This window comes from Melopsittacus undulatus, chromosome 10 (assembly GCF_012275295.1).
Source record: "Melopsittacus undulatus isolate bMelUnd1 chromosome 10, bMelUnd1.mat.Z, whole genome shotgun sequence".
Taxonomy (NCBI): Eukaryota; Metazoa; Chordata; class Aves; order Psittaciformes; family Psittaculidae; genus Melopsittacus; species Melopsittacus undulatus.
This window is the reverse complement of record NC_047536.1, coordinates 33,320,010-33,343,023: the sequence shown is the minus strand read 5'-3', so window position 1 is coordinate 33,343,023 and position 23,014 is coordinate 33,320,010. Positions and strand designations below refer to the sequence as shown.

The 23,014-nt window shown below is 44.9% G+C and overlaps 1 protein-coding gene across 2 annotated transcripts; it reads left to right on the top strand.

Annotated features, from left to right (window-relative positions):
• Positions 1 to 10,437: 10,437 nt before the first annotated feature.
• PCMTD2 (protein-L-isoaspartate (D-aspartate) O-methyltransferase domain containing 2) lies at positions 10,438 to 22,742 on the top strand. 2 transcript variants are annotated; one of them, XM_031047007.2, is made up of 7 exons: positions 10,438 to 10,559; positions 11,246 to 11,444; positions 13,536 to 13,859; positions 15,077 to 15,179; positions 16,841 to 17,012; positions 17,832 to 17,955; positions 19,466 to 22,742. In XM_031047007.2, the coding sequence occupies exons 3-7, from the start codon at positions 13,553 to 13,555 to the stop codon at positions 19,846 to 19,848; spliced, it is 1,089 nt and encodes a 362-aa protein (XP_030902867.1). In that variant the 5' UTR covers positions 10,438 to 10,559; positions 11,246 to 11,444; positions 13,536 to 13,552; the 3' UTR covers positions 19,849 to 22,742. The 2 variants fall into 2 exon arrangements, with proteins under 2 accessions (XP_030902867.1, XP_005146855.1); XM_005146798.3 differs by lacking the exon at positions 11,246 to 11,444 and having other exon boundaries at positions 10,446 to 10,559.
• Positions 22,743 to 23,014: the final 272 nt, after the last annotated feature.

The window sequence follows — 23,014 nt, the reverse complement described above, 5'->3', positions numbered from 1 at the left end:
CCTGGGCTGCTTATTCCAATGCTCGACAACCGTTTTGGGGAAGAAGTTATCCATATTATCCAGCCTAAACCTCCCTGGAGCAACACGAGGACTTTTCCTCTTGTCCTATTATGTGTTATTTGATAGAAGAGACTGACCCTGATCTTGCTACAACCTCCTTTCAGGTAATTGTAGAGAGTGATAAGGTCTCCCCTGAGCCCTTTCCAACAGGCTCCCAACATCCCCAGTTCCTTTGGTTGCTCCTCACAACACTTGTGCTCCAGAAGGTTGCTGGAGCCCCTTCCCCAGGGCAGGGGGGCTGCACCCTGCACTCCCAGCACTCAGCATCCCTCAGGTTTCATGGAGATGCTATCGGGAGCAGTGCAGGAAATGCCAGCACTGGGATGGGACACAGAGACGGATGCTTTCCCCTCCTGGATGTACAAAAAGCCTCATTGGATTTCTAAGGTTTAGCTAAAATGCTGGGAAATGGCTTGGTTTGGTCAACAAGATTTCCTCACTTTTATCCACCTGACTCTAATGTTCACAGATTTCCCTCTTGGAATAATGGGGCTTTTTCACTGGAAAGCTGTGGCAATGAAGAGGATTTCTCTCCTGTTTCTGTGTTGGAGATGTCATTACTGAAGTTGCCGAAATTGCTGTGCTGCAGCTCTGGCTTCCAAGGTGAAATAAGGTAAATCATATTAAAGCCATTCCTAGCTGAGCGAGTTGGGTCAAATGGGAATTTCAGGCAGGTTCATTGCCAACAAATTCAATTCTCTGATTAACTAAGCTGAACTTCTCTGATTATCCCCAAGCAGAGGCACATGTGCTGCTGGGTTCCAGCAGGAGGTGATGCTCACAAATACCCAGAGGTGAAAGGCAGAGTAAAATGGAACCAAAAGGGTAAAACCTGTAGCCAGAAAAATGTAAAGCAAAGTTTGGGGTAGAAAGATGATTTCTTAAAGCCTTTGCTCAAGCTTGCACGTGGCCATGGGTGTTCACTGGAAGGTTTTTGTCTTCATTCCATGTCTGCAAGCTGCCCTGGGGCAGAGGCTTAGGACAGGCTTTTGGGATGACTGAGGAGAGGTCCTCCAGGTTCTTCTATCAGCATCTGGCTTTCCTCCCTCTGAGCAGTTAGATTTAGGACCTGCTTTGCATCCCCAAGCCGTGTGGTCCCAAATGCCTCAGCAGAAACAGCCTTGGGAGCAAGGACTGAGAGCTGATGAGGTTTTGTCCTCTCCACAGAGGACTGCACAGCTTTAAAGGAGAAAACCCCATGGCTGGCACGCTGTCTTTCTGAAGGGCATGTAATTGTTTTCGGGGGGGTTCACCAGACTTTGCATCACCGAGCAGCTCCTTGTGCCAATATTTGCTTATGATGATAGAGCTAATAGACATGCTTGCTTGTCCTTTCTTAACGAATTGCTGTGCTGTATAATAGAGCAGTTAGATTTGTATTAAACTGCAGCTTTGGGAGCCATCACTGTGAGATGTTATCTTCGCTGAACTGGAGTCCTTTTATCGCAGGGAAGGGAATTGAATTGGTTTAAGATGGTACACTGTCAGTTTATAGGTGTGCTTAGGAGAGCTCTTAAGCCTCCTCCACCATGCACAGGGTGAGAGCTGGATGCAGAGGAGAGCAGGTCTTCTGCTTAAACGATGTAAGTGGAAAGATACTTGTCAACATATGGTTGCTTCTAAACATGTTGATAAACCATTGACCAACAAGAGCATCATTTGGCCTCACTGATGCCACTGTTAATTGTAGCTGCTAAAGACCCATTCCTCCAGTCTTCTGCTCAAGTGGTACCTTCCTCTTGTCAACATTTACTGAGTCTCTCCCTGAGAGACTCAGGCTCTGGCAATGGATTTTAGGTGTGTGCAGAAAAGGGTTTCTTTCCCAGCCTCATTTCCCCTCAGTTTTGGTCCCCCCTGCCCCAGAACTCCTCTGGGTGAAGTCTTAACACTTGGCTCATCTCACCCTGCTCCCACAACCAGAGAAACACACAGCTGGCTGGTCAGGAAGGGGTTGCTGGGCAGAGAAGGAAACCAGGCTCTCGAGAGATGCCATTTGGCATCAAATTCACTCCCCTTGAGCTGCAGAAAGATGCTGCTGTGGCTGGGGAGCAATTGGATGGCTGGAGATGACACTGCAGTCAACAGAGAAGCCCCTGGCTGGAAACTGCTCCCCTCCCAACCAGCACTGAGCACAGTTGGTTGGATTAAAGGCTCTGGCCAGCACTTGCTAACACACTCACTTCTACACTTTGATGGGAAGATATATCCTGAAACGACCTTCTCTTTGCACAGAAGGGCTCCTGGGATTGAGGCTGCAGGAGAGCACGTGCATGATGCATCCTTCAGACAAATAGCTCTCGTTATTCCAGATGCCTTCATCCCCGTCTTTCCGTGGGATGAATAAATCGCCAACTGTTGTAAAAATGGTAGGATCGGATTTAAAGACGTTTTCGACCCTGTCAACAGGGAAGTATAACAACCATTAAAGCCTGCTTTCATTTATATAACTGCAACGCTCTTCTATCTGAATGACAGCGAGTATCTGTGATGATCTTAAGAGACACGAGCCATGAAAGGATGAAGCAAGGACATATGCTCTGCCTGAGCTCCAAGACTAGTACAAAGGGCCGGAGCATCCCAGGTGGCCCTGTCCATGCTAGGATACAAGGCCTGTCCCTGCAGCATCGTGGCTGTGGTTAACTTGGTTATTGAACCCTTATTGAAGCCAGCATATGCCAAAACTTGTCCTTGCCTCTTCATCACTCACAAGTCCCAGAGTCCACCCAAACTGAGCAGGAGGCAGTGGACTCAAACAGGGGCTAACTTGGCCTCAGCACTGCAGAGGAGTTGGCTTTGGCCTGAAGCTCATCAACTCCAAGATCAAGGATCAGGTCCTTAGGTCCTGCTGTTTGCCAGAGGACTCCTTGGGCTTCAGCATTTAATAACCCAGCCCAACCATGCTGAGGCTGTTCAACAATCCAATAACATAAATCCAGAAGCTACATTAATAAACAGTCTAGGCTGTCTACAGCAGTCTACAGGGTGGAGAGATAAAACTGTAAAATATTTATTACCAGCTTGGGATGAAGTCATGAATTTAATAACTACCCATTGCTTTGCTTCTCACACTTGTTAGCAGTCTGAAGGTTACAGAAGATGAGGTGGGAAACTTACTGCCTCCCTGCTGAGAGGAGCCTTTCCCATGAGAGCCAGAGCCCAGCTCCCATCTGTCACCCCACGATGTTCCGAGGTGGTGAATCTATTACTGTGCCGCTTATCGAAATGACACAAAACAGAAGTTCTGCTGGCCACATGGCAACCCTCCAAGGAATTTAATGAGGATGCTGCCCTTTGTGCATGAGGCCGTTCCCAACAGCTGGAGACATGAAGGCAGGGGGATTTTTGTGGGTGTTCATCATGTGGCTCCCGCAGTGAGTCTGGACCCAGCAGCATCACAAGGGCAGGAGCCTTTGGAGACCAGTGCTTTGGCTGCCTCCTGTCCTGAGAGGTGGGGAGCATTGTCAGACCTTCCTTCATCTGTGGTTTCTCAGTGAGTCTTCATGCTTCCAGAAGAGGGAAGTTAGTCCAGATGGGTGTTAGTTCAGCCCCTGCAGTGATCTGATATTGGGGAGCATCCAGGACTTAGATGTACGAATCCTCTTTGTAGTGATTACAGATGGAGTCCCCCGATGAGCATTCTTCTCCACTGACAACTGTAATTGGCAGTGATGCTGCAGAAGAGCTCATGAATAAAGGAGGGTGCCTGTATGCCCTTGGCATACTTTGTCATCACTTCCTCTAGGGACAGCAAAGAGCTGTCATCTGAACCCAGTGCACAGGGGATATGAGACTTTAGTGGTACCTCAAGCAAAGTAGGGAGGAGAGGGAAAGAGACAAAATGCTTATGAATCACAACAGACCTGCAAGATATTTCTGTTGCCACCAAAAAGAGAACCATCTCTGTAGTGTGATAACCTCATCTTTTCCCTTGCGACAGATTAATTTGCAACCATCAGCACAAGCATCTTTATCCTGACCATGCTGTACTCTAGCACAGGCAGGGATAACCACAGAGGCCCTACCCCAGTATCATGTCATCACATTACCCTTTCATTTCTCTTATCAATGCCACCATTCAGTTCCGCTCCTTATCCCCAGCGTTATCACAATGAGCCAAGAAAGTGCAGAGCAGCAGCCAGGAGAGAAAGGGAAAAAAGGCCAGACCAGGTGAAATTCTGATGTTGTCAGCTAAAATAGCTTCCAGATGAGCTCTGCCTGCAAAGAAGCTGAATCTTGGTGATTTAGTTGCCAACTTTTACATCTGCTCCCTCTTTCCCCATCTCTCCTCTCGGCTGCGAGCTCAAAGTGGAGTCCTGACACTGCAAAGCGTTAATAGAATTAGTCTCCTGCTATAAACTGTTCACTGGGGCTTGTTAGCTCAATTGTTGATGCTAAATTCTTATCAGAGCCACCTAAAAGAGCATGAATCAAGAAAGGCTGAATCCCCTGCCTGGGTCACAGAGATTTAATTAAACCCCAAGTAAAACTGGAAAATCACTTTGGAAAGAGACGAATGCAAAATGCTTTTGATCGCTTAACTCTGCATCTTCGGCGTTCAAACCCTCAGCCTGGATTTCAAAGGGAGTTTTGCCAGAGCAAAGGCTGAGTGAAACACAGACAAACCTTCCCTCTGTGCCACCTTTAACACAAGGCCCTGGTGCTCATCCAAAGGTAAATGACATAGGGAAACCCACTGATTCAGGCCTCCTAAAGAGGGGGACCCACAGATGCAAAGCAGTAGAATGCCCTTCAAGAGAAACAGAGGTCTCCTTGAGTAAGGTTGTGTGATGGTATTGGTTTATGGATTTGTATCTATTTTCCATCTGCTGTGCAAAAAGGGTCATGCATCAAACCATGTATTTAGAAGACAGAAATAGTAGTACTGGAGTTGGTACAACCTCATGTGGGATATCGTGGGTAGTTCTGGGACTTCTCTTTGGAAAAAGCAAGGATTAATTTCTCCTTGACCAGGTGTGGGAAGGACTGTCAGGGTGATTAGCAGAAGGAAAACCTATCTTAGGAGAGGAGATTAAAAGAGCTTGGCTTGTTTAGCCTAGAAAAACAAAGGTTAAGAGGGGATATGATTACTCTTCATAAATACATTCAAGGTGGGAGGAAGGGGAATGATTTAAATTCGAGGCTAATATGGGTGGGAGATCAAACAATTTCCATTGGAAATCTGAACATGTTTCCTTATTGCTGGAGAAGGGAGGTTTTGTCAAGACCTTCCAAGCAGGACAGCCTAGCCCCAAGGACACACGCTGAGGATGGGCAGCCCAACAGGCAGATCAGCAGGTAAGGACATGTAGGACTACCACAGCCAAAGCAGCAGCAGGAAAATGGGACGTGGCTGCCGTCTGGTGGTATTTCTATTATTTATGAATCCATAGAATCCATTGATTTTATTTAATCCATGAATCACTTGAAAGATTCAGGAATCATTTTCTTCTCCCCCTCCATAAATATGCAAAGTTTGATTTGTTTGAGGGTTTTAATCATCAGTCCTCTCCTACATCATGGCAGATGGGTCATAATGAGATGGAGAGAGACAGGAAACTTAAATGGGGCTCACTGGTGCTCCTGGCAGCACCGAGGAGGGATGAAGCACCTCGCCACTCTATGTCCCCAGCAGCAGGGACCTCTGGGGATGCTTTCTCCCATTCTCAGGCTGAGCAGTCTCCTGGCTATTTTCCTTTGACACTGCAGTTAAGTGAGATGGATCCAGGTCTTTACGAGTCCTTTCTCCAAGTGGCAATGGTTATGCACAGTGCAATACAGTGGAAATCAAGACATATGCTCTTCCTCTTGCTTCAGCAGTTACTCACAGAGCCCTCTGATGAAGTGAGGCGAGAGGAGCTTTAGGACACACACACATATATCTATATCCTCTGCATGGGCAGGAGGATCTCAAGTGATTTGCTGTCATGTTGAAACTCAAAATCAGATTTGCAGAGCTTTGGTACACAAAACAGCCTTTCAACACCAAACACAGGAGCTTTCACTGTTTGAAAGGGAAAACCAAAGTAGAAAGGTATGAAATGTATTTATTTCATGAAATACATATATGAAATATCATTTATATTATACATTAATAGATATATTTCACCTATATAACACAAATGAGGGATTTATCTATAATTTGAATGTCTTATTTTTTTCTTTAAGACAAAAACTAGGAGCAATTCATGCGCCAATGAGCTTTACTTTTCAATGTTCTCACACATGGTTTCCTATTTCAGTACTTCATAGACTTCAACAGTCAACTATAAATCTTGTAATACTAGTGGAAGTGCATTATGTCTGAGTGTATTTACATTGAATCTATGATTCTATGATACATATATGCATAGATGTGTGTACACATATATAGTATATGTTTCTGGAATTCACCAGGAAACACAATAGAGCATATGTTGGAAAATACTAAAAAAAGAAAAGAAAATGGTGAAAATAGGATTTAAAGAATTTAAATATGATTTAAAGCTCCTCCAAGTCGTGATTTATGTGACTCATCCTGTCACTCACAAATTACTCTGTTGACTTAAGCAACCATCTATCACACAGCTGCAGGTCAGGCTTAGGCTGCTGGGCCCTGACTTAGGTGCTAAAATGCCTTTTCACTCGCTGCTCTTTCAAATACATAAATCCATCCCATTTTAAATGACTGTCACTAAGATGGACTTTGGAAGTTCATTCATGTCAACTGGTGTTTTGAAATTATGTATAAAAGAAATTGGGTTCAATAAAAGGAGGAAAACTGGGAAAACAGGGAAATAAAGGAAAAGCAAGAAAAACCACAGCTTGCTCTCAGCAATTAAGTATCTCCATTAAGGAAGGATGGAGACTTAATTCTCACTGGTAAGACAAGAGCTGGCTGTTGCTCAGAGTAGGGCCAAGGTTGCACTGTTCCCGTGAGGGTCCCTGCCCAGGAGAAGATGCTGAGTTGCAGTCTCCAAGCCCGCAGCAATGCCTGTACTGCTGGAGACACCTTGTGGTATGTGGATGGGAAATGTAATAACGCTGGGATTTATCCGGTGTGCCAGGCCCTGCTTCCCAACCCTGCGCTGCTGTTTCCTCTCTCAGAGGCTGCTGAGGCTCCTCAAGTCACACACATTTGCAGACAAGGCAGATGGAGGAGCTCCTAATCTATTGCTGACTATAGCTCATGCGTAACAACGGCCCAGGTGAGATGTAAGGATGGAAGGAAGGTCTTTTTAAAGAGCAGGGAGAGAAGAGCACAAAGAACCAGCAATCACAAACCCAGGAAGTACCCAACCATTCTGGTTTACTAACTATGAGTATCTTTTGTGGTATTATCAGCCATCTGTTGGTTTCGTCCAGCACCAGAGCCCTGTGCTGGGACCTGCAGGGAGGTGTTTTAAGCACTAACTATGTTTTTAAAGAAGCCAAAGGGGGAAAAAGCTTTGAGGGGAGCAGAGCCATTGGGTGCCAGTGGGAAGCTGGGGGAGCAGCACCCAAAGCACAGCCTGGCTGCACTGCTCAGTTAGCACATATTTGGGCCGTGCACTCCAGAGATGTGTATGAGTTAGAGGTGCAGAGAACAACCTATCCCTTGGGGGAGACAATCTTGCTTCTGCCATCCCCTTCCCATGGCTGTGCCCCCAGATATGTTTGGGGTGCAGGCAATGAGATGGGGATTTGCAGTGGGGAAGTGTTTTCCCTGTGTGTGTCCCTGCTAATTCCTGCAATTCTCCATCTAGAGATGGAGAAGCTGCCTCAGGGACCCTGCCAGTGAAATCCAAGGGATCATGAACACAACTTGGAGGGCTCAGGGTATTTAGGAATCCCTAAACCACTCCCCTTGGCCTTCACAAGGACCTGCTGCAAGAGCAGCTGCTGCCTCCACATCTTCCTCTCTGGATGGAAGCCTGGGAATCCCATGTGTGAGGGGTTTGTCCATCCTCTGTTCACGCTGCCATCGTGCCTGAGTGCTTTCCATATCAAACAAGATGAGTCAAGCGCAACCACCACGTCCTGGTTTGGTTGAAGCAGTGAGGAGGAGTTCCGATGCTCGCTCCCCATGAACAATCCCATTCTCCCAGGCAGCTGTCTTGTGGGCACATAAAGTGCAGACCTCTACACTATTACCCCGTGCCCATTTGCAGAGTCTGCTGTTACCGCTTTAATGAAGGGAGCTGAGATAATCACTTGAAGCATAAATAAATCACTGCTGCTGATTCACTGTCTCCTCTCCAAGTCTCATTTACCAGGGCAGTTATTCTTTCCACTGTGTGCTTGCTGTGTCTGGAGGGAACAGCTATTTCTTTCTCTCGCAATTCACCTCCAGACAAGTCAACTCAAGAAGCCTCTTGTCAAAACGTGGTTGTTCCTTCTCATTTGATAGAATCAAGTCTTATATCTAAGGCCAGCTCAGACCATCTTGCTTCATCTGCAGCTGGAGGGGTCACACGGATCACTCAGCCTCATCCAATGCTCTGTGCATCACTTACAGATGAAGAGAGAAGCTTACTTATAGAAGGTAATTCCCCTCAGTCTGAGATAGGTGACAGGAGCCACCTTTTCCCAATGTCTTGATTCATTGCCATTGGATACTTTGAAGATGCAGCCAGACAGGGTGTTGGGACCTTGCCTAGACAAGATGATACTTGAGGTCCCTTCCAACCTGACATGCTCCTATGTTGGTTACAACCAAGAAGCCAAAACAGGTGGGTAAAACCTCAACTAGGTGCCTAACTCTCAGCCAGATCAGAGAACAGGGATCCCCCCACTGCACAGTAAGCTATTGGGTCAGTCTCCCAGTATTCCCTGTTTCCTTCCAGCCCCTGCAGTCAGGTGAAGACACAGCTCATGGATTTCCCTCCCAGGGACCTTACATCTGTCATTTATGGTTGCAGATCTGAAACAACAAAAAGCCCAACACATGACTCAGGTTGGGCGCTCATGGGCTCAGGATGAGGAATAGCAATCAGCTCCCAGAGTAATGGGTTTTCCCTATGTTCCTATGGTTTTTTCCCCCAAGCCTGACTCACACTGTCAGAACATCTGGTGTTGGCCACGCTTCACACAGGAGGCTCAGCTACAGCGTGAGGGCTGCGTGTGCCAGCTGGAGACTGGCATCTTCCCAGCTCCCACTGCTGGGCTGCTCCATGCATCCGCTTCCATACCCTGGGAAGTCTTCATCCCACCTCCAATTGCACCCCCAATCCCATCCCCATCACCCCCAATCCCATCCCCATCCCACCCCCAATTCCACCCCAATCCCACCCACCCAATGCCCCCGATCCTGGGACAATGATGTGCTGTCACAGCAGGGGTTGCTGTGGAGGTGTCCTGAAGGGGATGAGGACTGGGAGAACTGGGTGCTGAGCTGGAAAGGGAGGTGTGGAAATGCAGCCCTGTGTTGGGAGCTGGGAATTAGGGCAGGGTGGGGGGAAAACAGCCACACTGGGATGGAATGGGACCAATGAGGGAAGAAGAGAGTCTTGGTCTCTATTTCATCATGGTCTCTTGTATCAGGGTTGCACAGCAAGGGCTAAAGGTGTGGCTTCTGTGAGAAGCTTCTAGAAGGTTCCCCAGTGTCCAATGAAGCCAATACCAGCAGCTCCAAGATGGATCTAACACTGGCCAAGACTGAGCCCATCAACAACGGCAGCAGCACCTCCGGGATAACAGATTAAGGGGTAAAAGTTGCTGCACAAGAGGAACTGCAGCTGGAGCATCATGGAATAGCTTGGGTTGGAAGGGACCTTCAAAGCTCCTCTGCAATGAGCAGGGGCATCTTCAGCCACATCACATCGATCTAGAGAGGAGCCTAGCTTGTGTTTAGAGCCTGGTCTGTTGGCTCCATCTGTAGCTCTGGTCCATATCTAAGCCCAGCTTGCTGACTTAGGCTGTATTTAGCCCCAGTCTATAGCTCTGGTCCCTATTTAAGCCCAGCCTGCTGACTTAGGCTGTATTTAGCCCCATTCTGTAGCTCTGGTCCCTATTTAAGCCCAGCCTGCTGACCTAGGGTGTATTTAGCCCCAGTTTATACTGAAGCCGGGCTGTATTTTGCTCTAAGCCTCAGGCCCAGCGTGTTAAGTGCTGTCGTTTGCATTAAGACCTGCTCTGTAGCACTGTATGTAGGCCCTATACACAAACCCCGCTGAGAGCAGGCCCCATAAACTGCTCAATCCCTATTGAACCTCAGTGACCTCCCGGGGCACCCCGAGCTCCCCCTGCGCCGGACCCCAGACCCGTTCGGCCACGGCCCCGTCTCCCCCCTCCACGTTACAGTGGTACAGTCCTCCCCCCTCAGCGCCGGTGCTGCGTGGTACAGCGCGGACAGCAATGGTACCCTCCCGTCATCCCCCCCCCATCCCGCAGTGGTGGTGCGTGCTGCGCATGCGTAGTACCGCGGCCGGCGCTCAGCTGGGCTGTGTTTACAGCTCTGCGGTGCTAGGGCCGGGGCTATATCCTGAAGCGGAGCGGAGCAGAACGGGTCGTACCGGACCACACCGAGCCGAGCCGCCGCTCAGGTACACCCGTAGGGCAAGGAGACCCTGTCCGCTGCCGTGCGGCCGCTCCCGGCTCGACCCGACCTCACCGGGCCGCTGCAGCACTCCCCCCCCCCCCCCCCCCCCCCGGCTCCTGTTTACCTCGGCCGCCTCCTCAGGCCGCTGCCCCCCTCAGGCAGTGGGGTCCCCGGTCCTGCATGGCCCTTCTGGAGGCCTCACCTCCTCCCCGTTAAGCGGGCATTGCGGAGAGCTGGGACACCCGGGTGTAGTTAAACTGGGGTGGGGGTGGCAGCATCAGGCTTTCCTTCGCTTCATTCCTATCTCTCCATCGCTTTCCTTATCAATAGCATGGTAACTCCTGCAGTGGTTGAGCTTAGTGGCGTGGGGCTTTTTAATGTTGTCTTAGGGGGTTAGAAGGGATCAGATTAAAATCTGTGCCCGCTGTAACTTTGTGTTTTAATGAGTAAATAGCCTCACTTTTGTTATTCCTTCTGGAGCACGTTATGTCAGAGCAGGGATTACCCTGCAAAGCTGGTGGGGCAAAGAATTGCATGTTTGTGCCTTGTGTATTGTTCTGAGTGTTCCCCGTGCATCTGCTCGTGTTTGCCCTGCAAGAAACTGTGTTAGTTTCAAGTGTTTTGTTTCAGAGCCTGAATGCAGCTTCTCATGTCAGACTTGTTTGGTTTTCTGCTTTGTTTCTCTTAAAGGGGAAGATGGTAACGTGCAATTAAAGGGATGCTTCAGCACTGAGGGGCTGCTTGGTTTGCTCCCTGCGTTGTGACCAGTGAAGGATCACCTTGATCCCTGCTCATATTCGTGGCAGTCGGTGCCTTGCTTAGAAGCGTGAAAAGCGCAGCTGGGCTGATTGTGGAGGGAGAGGGTCTGGTTTTAAAAGGCTTGTCAAAAGTAAGTCTGACTCATTTGTTTCAGCCTCCAGTGGGAGAAGTGAAGGTTAAACAAAGATGAGGAGTTATCCAAGTCATTTAACCATCAGAGTACTGTATCCGGCATCTAAAACATGTATTTTGTTGGAAGTAAGCTAGTGTTGAGTAAAAGTGCTTCAAAAGAAGCTGGCACCTGGCATGACTTGGATACTTCTTGGTCTCATTAGAAAAAAGCCTTCTGTGTTGTAGAACATAGGAAAAACTGTTGGTGATTATAAAGCTGAGCCCAAACGGGGTTGGACCAGTTGTTCCAGTGCGGCTTGTGTACAGCAGTAAGTTTGCTGGGGATCTAAAGTGGAATGCTGTTAGAGACACAACTTGTTTATACTTTATAGCTAAAAGCGTAGGCTTTTAACAGTAAAAAGAGCATCAGTGGGAGAAAGAAGTAAGCCTGAGAACAAATAGACAAAGGAAGGTCAAGGGAATCAACACCCTGAGGGAACAGAAGGTTTCAATGCAGAATGTTATAGCAAACAGGCTGACTAAAGAGATAAGCAGTCTCATGTGTGCAGGTGCAAAGAGTTGTGTATGTAAGAGGAGGGGGAAAAAGAGAAAGAATCAAATGGGCTGGTGAACCTGCCTAAGCCTTCAACTTTGGATGCATTTCCACTGTGAAATAATAAATACAGTCATTTTTTTGTAGAGAAAATGAAGGAGTAACTATAGGAAGGAGAGGGTAGCAATTTCCTTTAGGTTTTATTAATGGTGTGGAAGTGGATTGGTGTGTTTGAGACATGAATGTATTAAAAAACTGGCTTGAGTTCCCTGCCTAAGTATATCCTCGTTTCTGTGTCCCTACAGGTAATCAGGATGGTGTGTTATATATAATAACTGTGTTATTATACTGTGAAATACATAGAGAGAACTGTGAAATTTCCTTAGACTCCTGTAGCTTTTCCTTGTTTCCTCTGCAAATGGAAGTGTATAATTTGCTCTTGCTGAATGTAACAAATCAACCCAACCATTTAGCCATAGGCAGATCTTCTGATCCCAGGAATGAACTCGAAAGCTGCTGTTTCTGGGGTTGTTATTGTGAGCAGAGAAAGGCATAGTAAATAAATGCTTAACAGAAATCACGTTGTGTATTCTGAAAAGGCTTTATGTTTAAGATATGGGAAGGGAAGAAGAGAGAGATTAGTTTAGAGTGGCAAGCACATTCTACATTCTTCTCCCTTGTACCTTTTCCTTTAAAACCTATAGATACTTTACTACAGGAAGCATATAGCCATGCTTAGAGTGATGCACAGTCAGGGGAGGTGCCTGCTTTTCTCTGCCCCACAGCAGCAAGCCTGGATATGTTGCTGGAGATGATCACATTGGTGAAGTCAGAAAGAAGTGTTTGTAATTCATACATCTGTGTCACTGAAGAGCTTCCAAATGGGGAGTTACGTCCTCTCAGGCCTTAAGAGGACCTCAGAAGTTCCACAGGCTTCAGTGGGAATTCTCTCTGCAGTTGCTTTGTTGTTAAGTGCTTTCTTAATGACGGTGGCCCAGGCTATAAGGATGAGTTGTGTGAAAGTGCATTTGCTAAAGTAAGCAAGGCTGTGCTCTAGGTCAGAGGGTTTTTAACATCAGTGAAATCAGCACCCTGAGGCATATCCAGGGAAATGCTATTTGAGAGTTTTCTGGTTCTTTCTGCTTCTTAGTCTCTTAATTTCCCCTTGTTACTGTTAGAGATAGAAAGTCTGCATGCGGCAAGAATTCCAACAGCCAAGCCAAACTTGCGCTGTTGGTTGGATTTGCAATGGAAAATGACCTCAAAGCATAGGAGCCAGAATAATCCTTTGTATAAAGGGTTCAGCAGAAAAGCTGATGTGCTAGTAAAATGTTGGTAGTGTTTGAAGACAGGCAGGGCACATTTGTGTACTGTGGTTTTCCCCACTAGTATCAGGTACCAGATGCCAGATCTGCTGCATTTTGTTTTCATAGTTTGACTGAGGTGCTTGTGGTCTTTAGAGTGCCCAAAGGTGTCTCAAAGTACTTCATATACAGCAGCATAATTCAGTGTGGAAGTGCATGTTCTATACCTCACCTTTCTTTATTACTCTTCTAGTTTTAGTGCCCTTGAATATGGGAGGTGCAGTGAGTGCAGGAGAAGATAATGATGAATTAATTGATAACCTGAAGGAGGCACAGTACATCAGGACAGAACTGGTGGAACAGGCGTTCCGAGCCATTGATCGAGCAGATTACTACTTGGAAGAGTTCAAAGAAAATGCCTACAAGGACTTGGCATGGAAGCATGGAAATATCCATCTCTCAGCACCGTGCATTTACTCTGAGGTGATGGAAGCTTTGGATCTGCAACCAGGGCTGTCGTTTTTGAATCTTGGCAGTGGCACTGGTTACCTGAGTTCTATGGTTGGACTCATCTTGGGTAAATACCTTTTCAGTCATGTTAACTGTTCCTGTTAAAGAGTTTTGAAATTGGGAATGAAGCATTCCTCATGTAATGAAGCTAAAAGGTAGCTGGGAAAGTGAAGAATGCATGATTCCAAGTGGCCAGTTTATCTGGATTCTTACAACCTTCTCCCTGGGATTGGGTGGGATCTAGATTTCTGTGGCAGTTCAGAACAAGCAAGGATGTAATTGTACAGATGGCTACAGGATTCCTGCAGTACTAAAGGCAAACTTGGGTTTGTTGCCCTTTAAATGAGGCACTCCTGCTCCTGAGCTGAGCTGTAACTATGGCTGCTCTGTGCTTTGTTTTTACACTGTCCTGCCTACACTGAAACATGTTTGAGATCCTGTTGTAACTCTTGGCAACATACAGGTGGGAATAGTCTCTGGAAAGCAGTTAGTGCATCAGAACTGACTTTGTGGCCACATAGGCACAAGGCAAAGCATCAAAGTGCAATTACACAATTGCAGTTCACCCCTAAGTATTGCAGCCAGCAGTTGTGCTGCTGGGATAGATGATAGCAAATGACTGTTGGGTACATATTCTCCTCTTGTGGGAGTGTCAGGAATTTTAACTGCTGAAATATTTATTGTCAGGATAGAGCCTTGCTCCCAGTCTCCCAGCTGGGGCTTTCTGCTGGTCTGTTGAGATTACCTGGAATGCTGATATCTAACTCCAAGGCTTTTATGTTTCTGGAAAAGTTATCAAGTCAGTTCTAAATAAAAAGCATGAGGGCTGTACAACCTCTGTGTTTTCCAATGTATTTTTGCTGTTAAATGAGGTACAGCAGTGACTGTTCCTGACTCCTTTGAGGAGACTTTAGCATATCAGCAAGGAGGTATAAAAATAACATAATAAATTCCTCAGGAAAAAACCCCACTTTTGAAGCATGCAGGCTGTTCTGCTTTGGCACTTTTTCCAGGTGATCAGTTTTACAGCAGCAGGATCAGTGTTTCTCTCCCACAGAGGAATTTCCTGCAGAGTTAAGAGCAAATGATTCAAAATCAATTGTGCAAAGCAGCCTCGTGCTGCCAGAAAGTGCAGGTATAGGGTTGCAATTCCCACTGTAGTAGCTGACCTTACATGAGCACTGGCTGACCCTTGAGGAGCAATCTGTTGTAGGAAGTAACCAAGACTCTATTCAATCCTGATGTTCATGCCTGTTATATTATCCTAGTGTTTTCAACTTGCAGGCCCTTTTGGTGTTAACCACGGTGTGGAGCTTCATTCCGACGTGATCGAATATGCGAAGCAGAAATTGGACTTCTTCATTAAAACAAGTGACAGCTTTGACAAGTAAGAACGTGGAATGCCTGTTTGGATTCCTTTTGTGTGTTTGGCTTTAGTCCTGGCGGTTCTTGCTCTTGTGTGGCAGCTCTGCATCAGGGTAATCTGAGGATTCTGGCTCCTTAGGCTGGCTGAGCTGCAGTGTGTGACCTTCGAAGCTGATGTGTGTTGGGGGGGAGTGTTAGGAATCTGCAGTGCTGCTGTTGCAGAGTTTAGAGTGAGCCAAAGAAGGTTGCTTTAAAATAATGCTGTTACAGGTACAACTTGAAACTTGCAGATAACAGCAATAGTTATGTTTGTGATCTGAGAGCATGCATCAGAGAAATATGAACTGTGGAGGCCTAATAGGTTGTATCTGAGGAGAAAAATGATGTTTTAAAATATGATGGTAGTTTTAGTGGTACTAAAAGTGCTTGGAATTTGATTTATGTTCTTTCTTCAGATCTCCCTTTTGCTGCTATCATAAGTAATATTTCTTCAGCAATATAACCATTGCCAAGAGTAACCTCAGCAATAAAAGTTGTAGCTGTCATATTTTGGAATCAGTCTCACAGCTTGTTCAAACAGGGAAGTAAAGTATCTCTGGGTACCTGAGAGTCCTCCTCTTCTAGGAGAATTAAAGGAAGAGAGTTAAAGTCATTGCATGCTGGAATTTACTCAGCCTTGTGCTGTTGCTGCTGGACTGGAAAGGTGATAATGAGAGAGCTGTATTTTCTTGATGTTAGCAGCAGACACAGTTTTCAGCATGGATGGTGCTTGCACATGGCTTTTTTCCACTGCTGTTTGAATAGATGTGTTAGGGAATACTTATTTTTCCTCCCTCCAGACAAATACAGCTATGGAGCAAAAGTGAGCTGAATTCAGGAATTGACATGATTGGAAACTTGGCATTGCTGAGAGCAGTGTCTGCTGGGTGATGCTGTTAGAACACCGTGTGCAGGCACTGTTAGCTGCTTGCTCTGAATGTGTGGCACGCTTTGGAAAAGCAGAAAGCTGCAGCAAGTGTTTTGGAATAGATAGGTGCTATATTGAGCTGCCTCTCAAGATAGCAGGAGAAGAATGGATCTGTTCTTCAACTTCTATCAAAATCAGCCCTTAAATGTAGGGCTTAAACCTTATGTAGTTTTGGAGCATGTAAAAAAAATAAGAAGCATCATAGAATCATTCATTTTTCTACTAAACTACATCAGAAATGCTACAGGCAGAAATTCTTCTTATGAAGGGTGAAATCACAGTTTTTGAAGCTAATGGCAAAACTTCCATTGGCTTCAGCAAAGCAACTTTCAGAAGTACCAGGTGATAGCTCCCCACAACATCTGAAAGCCATTTCAAAGCATTTGAAAATGCCAAAGCCACCCTGGTGTGATGCTTAAAAGGCTTCAACCCTTGGAACTGCAGGTCTTGTATTTTATATTTGCATGCTATAACTGAGTCAGCATTGGGTGACTGAAAATGGCCCATCTGGAGTTACATGCAAGTCAAGTATGAAATTGTACATTATCCTTTGGAGGTTTCCATCTAGGTATTCTTACCTCATTGTTCTGTGGTTTTGAGTCTTGTTGCTGTGGTCTAGAGTTTATGGGCTTTAGAGGAGAAATTTTGTGAAACTGGGGGTTTCATTACTGGTTTGTGATATTCTTGTGTGCTGCACATCTTTATTTCCTTTTCAGATTTGAATTTTGTGAGCCATCTTTTGTAATTGGCAATTGCTTGGAGATCTCTCCAGACTGCACTCAGTATGACCGTGTTTACTGTGGGGCTGGAGTACAGAAGGAACATGAAGACTACATGAAGAACCTGTTGAAAGTTGGGGGAATTCTTGTCATGCCTCTAGAAGAGAAGGTTGAGTGCTTTTCTACTCATGTTTTTCTTTCAGTTCTTCTTAATCCTGATCTCTATTCAGTCAGTAGCTGTTCAAGCATTGAGGGCACCACTTCTCCCTGTGAGTGGAAACTGATATATGCACACTTCATAATACCTAAGAAGTTCATACTTCTGCAGGTCTCCCATATATTCCAATCTGTTGCTAATTGCCAACTCACTTTCATGCTGCAGAAAAGTGTTTGCAAATCTTTGCTCGAGTCATATAAACTAGTGTTGTACTTAATGACAAAATACTACACCCTGACCGGCTATGAAGGAGCAAGTTGTCCCTATTTACTATTGTCAATGGATTCCTTTTAGTGAAAGGTGGGTAACTGCCCTGTGTGTGAGCTCAGGATGGTAATTCAGATGATCTGTTCAGTGTAAAGGTGTATTCTTCTAATGGACTTGAGTGGCTGAGGTGTAGGTATCAGACCTTCTGCCTCTGTCAGGATAGTTTTGATGAGCAGAGGTTTTTTTCCCAGTAAGATACTGTACAGTGAGTTAGTGTAAGAGATTTGAGCTGGAACAGAAACCCAGTGATCTGCTCTTCAAGAGTGGATGTTTCAGTGACTGACAGTTTCTAAGTGGTCAGATGTAGCAGTTCTAGTTCAGAACTGAGGATGATTTAGGAAAGCAGGGTGACTCAAACTGCCAGTGCCCGTGCTCATTGCAACAGATGAAATCACTCGGGTCTAATCCCTTAAGGAGTTCTAAGCCATTTGTTCATTTTGCTTTTGTTCAGAAATCTTAACTCCAATTCACACAAAGGACAATAATCTCTTTGTTTTGGTTTAGTTGACAAAGATAACTCGCACTGGTCCTTCTGCCTGGGAAACCAAGAAGATTCTTGCTGTTTCTTTTGCTCCTTTGATTCAGCCTAACCACGCAGATTCAGGAAAATCAAGGCTTGTTCACTTGCGTGAGTACACACATTCTTGGGTGTGGGGGAGGTTTCTCCTACTGTTTGGCTATAAGCTGCACCTTAGATGTAACATCTCTGAATCCTTCCAAGGCAAATTACTTCAATTGCTTTCTTCTTTGAACAGTTGCTTAAATCCTGTGTTCCATCCCAATTCATCTTTGAGGATATCGGTGAGGCCTGGTGCAGGGATCAGAATTGCATAAAATAGACTGTAAATACCAATTAGTTCATGTGAAAATAAACCTGAACTTTGTGGGATGTTTGGTAATTTGTTTTTGCACATGCAGACAGCCTGAATTACGTACTGTTATGGTTCCCAGGCATGGTGCCATAGTGATGGCAAATACACCAGCAGTACCTGTGAACAAACCTATCTACTCAAAGGCTCTCACCGCCCAGCAATTCAGAATTATCCTGAGCCTGGAATGCTTGAGGGATGAAGTTGTGCAATTTTTGGTTAGCTCTTTGAAATACACGTTGTACACAGTGGCCTCAATCTTTGGATTAATCCTTGAGTGTAGAGAGGCCTCTTAAGAACACATGAAGACAGAGATACTTCCATAAAGAGATTAGTTGGGCTTTGTTCTTATTCTGGAAAGGTGTCTTTGCATGACAAAAAGCAGCTCAGTAGCACTCTGTACAGTGCTATGAAGTCCATCAAGCACATTTTAGCATGTGGTGGCTTTGTAGTGAGACCTGTACTTATATATTACATGTAAATATATTACATGTAACTTTTCCCTAGTTCCTTCTTTCAGGTCACAGGACTTGTCAGTAGAAGACAGGGGGTTTTGTTTCAGTTATAATTCATTTCAGTACATGGATGTGTGTGCATCAATAAATTTTGTCCTTTAATGCTGCATGAATTATGTTGTGCATTTATGGGCTGGCAGCAAGTAAGTGCAGATGACAGAACAGTCTTCCAGCCCATTAATGTGGGAGGTATTTTAATACAATAACTTATTGTGTGCTTCTGTAATTACTTTTACCAAATGGTTTCCAGCCTGTTTTCACCAGTAAGGCCAAAGCAGCTTTTGAAGAGCATAAATAGCACTCATGTTTTATAAGTGAGGAACTTGGCAAAGCTGAAGGAACTTCACAATAGAAAAATGATTTTATGGAGGAGTTAAATAGGCTTTAGGTCTAGTTACATACAGGAGGAAAATACCTTTATTAAACAGTCACAGTTTCAGTCACTAAGTCTGCATGCTTATAATCTATAAGATGTTATATCTTAAAAGTAATTGTGGGGACTTGATATGAAAATAGCAAACTTCTTTCATCCCATTCTTTTTCTTCATTAATGAGAGAAACGGGTGATTAAATTTTGATTGGGAAGTTACAACCCAGTTGATCTGAGTTGACAGGGGTTGAATAGAGCTGGTTCTCTAATCACAGCAGGGAATGCAAGTGGCCTGATTTAACTTGAGCAAATACAACTTTTTCCTGCGAGTATTTTGGGAGGTGATTTTCCCCATATCTGCTCATGGCTTTCCTTTTGTTGCAGCCCCAGTGGCTGTTCGCAGCCTGCAGGACCTGGCTCGCATTGCCATCCGTGGAACCATCAAGAAACTCATCCATCAAGAAACAATGGGCAAAAGTGGCAACGGGCTCAAGAGCCCCTCAAAGTTCAAACGAAGACGTGTGCGGCGCCGTCGCATGGAAGCCATTGTTTTCTTGGACAAAGAGGTCTTTACTAGTCGGATCTCCAACCCATCAGATGATAACAACAACAGTGAGGATATCGAGGATGACACGCAAGAAGAGGAAGAAACTAAACCCTCGGAACTAAAGCCAGATCCCCCTGTAAACTTTTTGAGGGAGAAGGTCTTGAGTCTGCCTTTGCCTGATCCTTTGAAGTATTACCTGCTTTATTACAGGGAGAAGTAATTTCCTCCTTCTAGAAGGCTGGAAGTAGGCAGAAAATAAAGTACTACTTAGGGCTTGACAAATGTATGCCACTTGCTTGCCTGCTAATACGACCACCCAAGGCAGTAGGCTAGCTGGGGGATGCAGCTGCTGTATACTTAAACATTATAGCTTTTACTTGAGTTTCTTCTTTCTTCTCAGTTGTGTGCTATAGTTTTATCCTACAGCAGGGATTACTGAGGCAGCAAGTTGGTGAAATGCTCAGCTGCTGATGGAAAGCAGGATTTCAGTCCCTGGAACTAACTGCACAGAGATCCTCTCAATCTCGTGGCTGCTCTACTGAATTGCAGCTCTTAATATTCTTAGCGGTTCCCCAAAGACCTTTGCTGTCTGTGCTCTCTCCCACTAAACGTGCCATGTGTTTTCCATGGTGTGTGTTTAATGGAGAAGGAGGATTATTAGTAAAAACTGACCTGGCAAATCTTAGTTCTTCCAGTAATCTGAAAAAGCACAACAGAATTCTTGGCGTTACCCTTGGGGCATCCAGGTTTTGAATGAGAAAGAAGGCATTGGCTCCCCTTTGGTTGGTCTCGGTTTTGCTTAGAAATGAAACTTGATTTTTCAATAGAAGGTAGAAATGTTTTACAGAATACTGATTTTATCAATGGGAGACTCTTGTTCTGATGAATTAGTCTCATATGCAAAGTTGTTGAGTTTTATTTGGCTTTTTTTGTAGCAATGGAGGCAAGTGCAGGATTGCTGTGCTTGTTGTCTGTGACAGGATGCTGGGGTAGGCAGGGTTGTGACCTTTTGTCTCTGGGAGTGTTTGCAGGGTAATCCTGAATAGGGAAGAGGGTAGAGAGGTGATGCTAGAGCAGTGGCTTTGTGAGAACTCACTGTCAAAGCAGTGTCAGTGGATTTTGCTGTTGTGTGAGAGAACTTCTATCTGCTGAGCTGAACAGTGAAGTGCAGAGTGCCACTGTGAGCAGAGTTGTTTGTGTCCTGGTACATCAGCTGAATGTAGTTGTTTGAGGAACCTGAAAACGGTCTAGAAAGCCAAACTGGTGCTGTTCTTGGGTGTTCATGTGTGTGGCTTTGCTGTAGCAAGGTGGCCTGAACACAACTTGAGCACACACGGTCTGTGTACTGTAGGTGGAATGGAGCTGATTGACTTGGTAGGTTATTTATTCCTGCAACTATTAAGTAAATGCTTCAACAGGCTTGTATAGAAGGGCTTTACACTATGCAATTCTGTGGATGTGAACTCTCATTTTTATTCCTAAGTCTTCCTGGGATTGTGATGGAGGGAGATACCATGTTTACAAGGGGAAGTTTTACTTAGTTCAGCCTATTTGAAAACAATCTACCTAAACTACTAAGGGCTAGAGAGAAACCCTTGGGCTTGTAGTGATGTGAAGTACTCCTAAACCTAGGGGAGGTTGTGGAAACCTGCTCTGAGTAGGTAATGAAGCTATGTTAAGGTGTTGCCCCATCAGAAGCACTTAAGTTGGTATCACTTGGATATCTTTTATTGTTTTATGCTGTCTCCTCATTTTCGGAGGGGGAATGAATTAAAACTGTCTTCCCAAAAACACGCTGGGTTTTCGGTTCATGATACTGAGTTGCACAACTTGCTTAATGATAAACAGTGTTCCTGTGTGGCTTTGGAAATAAAGGAATAACTTGTATGTCTAAGGTGGAGAACTCTTCCTTGATTAACAGGCTTTTTGTGTGTGTTTGAGAACATCATCTGATAACGTGGTGTTGTGTGGCTGCTGGCACATAACCCATAGGCTTTGGTTTGCCTCTGGTTTTCTAAGTGTCTCCTTCTGGTTCAAATGGTACCCAAGCCATTGTGTTCCCTCAGATTTTAACTTCTTTCTGGGGCAGTTCTGTGGCCACTGAGTTGATGGTTTCCTGTAAACATGCAAAGAGCCACGTTGTAATTCTGGCAACTGCAATGGATTTCTTTCTCCAGATGAAAATCCTGACTATGGTGGTAAATAGCGGTTTAATATAATCCATGTGTGATACATCTCTGTGCTTCCCCAAAGGCTCTGGCCTTTGTTAGCTGTTTCTGCTGAATGGCCATCATACCAGGTATGTGTCTTTCTGTACTGTGGCACAGTTTCCATACCCTACAAAGTGCAGGGTCATCCTTCAGTTTAATTACAACACTTTGGAAGAAACTGCTTTAGAAATGACATTGAACTCCAGGTTTGTATTGATGAGCCATGCTGAGGTGGTTGCTAAGCTGGCCAGTTGGGGGAGAATTCCCTTTCATTTATCCCTGTTTGGTTTTTATCCCTCAATTCTAAAAGATACTTTGAGATTTTTTTTCACCAGATTTGCCTTTTTTTATTACATTTGCTAGATTTTTGTAGATAAATAAAATACTACTATTTTTCCTGCATAAGGTTGAATAAATATATATACGATCTATGTTCTAGCTTGTCAAATTGACCCCTTGTCCAAAACCCCACAAATCCAAACAAACATGATAGAGATTTTGTGTAATATCGTGAAATAGCATTTTCTTATAGTCAGTAAATAAAGGGGAACTGTAAATACATCTTCCCTGTGCACAAGCATTTGCACTGTTATTTTGTATGCATCCATAGAGTTAACTGCAGTGTAACTGTTCTTGTATAGTCTATAAGCTGTCTGGCAACTCTTATCTGCTCTGTTTCCCTTTGTGTTCCAAGTAGTCTTCACTTGAATTGTATTTGACTCTCTCTAGGTTTCAGTACAGCAGCAAATCTGCAAAGAGAAATAAACTTCAAGCAGCTTTCATCATAAGTGGAAGAATCTCTGTGTAGAAACTAGAGATGAATTGGCCTGAGGCATGCAGAAGTGTTATGCAATTGAACCTTTATTCCCAAGTGTTTCTGTATCAATAAATGCAGTAAAGACTTTTTAGCCTTCTTAACATGGATTTGCATCATGTTGTGGTTGGGATACTTTGTAGGTAGGTGCTTATTTCCTTAAGTGAAGGTTAAGATGCTAGGGAAAGCACTTAATTACATGGTGCAGGCACATAGTTTTAGATGAACCCCTCAGAATATAATCTCTCAAAAGAAACCTGCCCATAAACCTTTATGTAATGGAATTGTGCAAGATGTGTTTTGAGATTAGCCATGTAGAACTGATCCAGGTTTTACATATTAAGATGGTTAAAGTGGGAGTT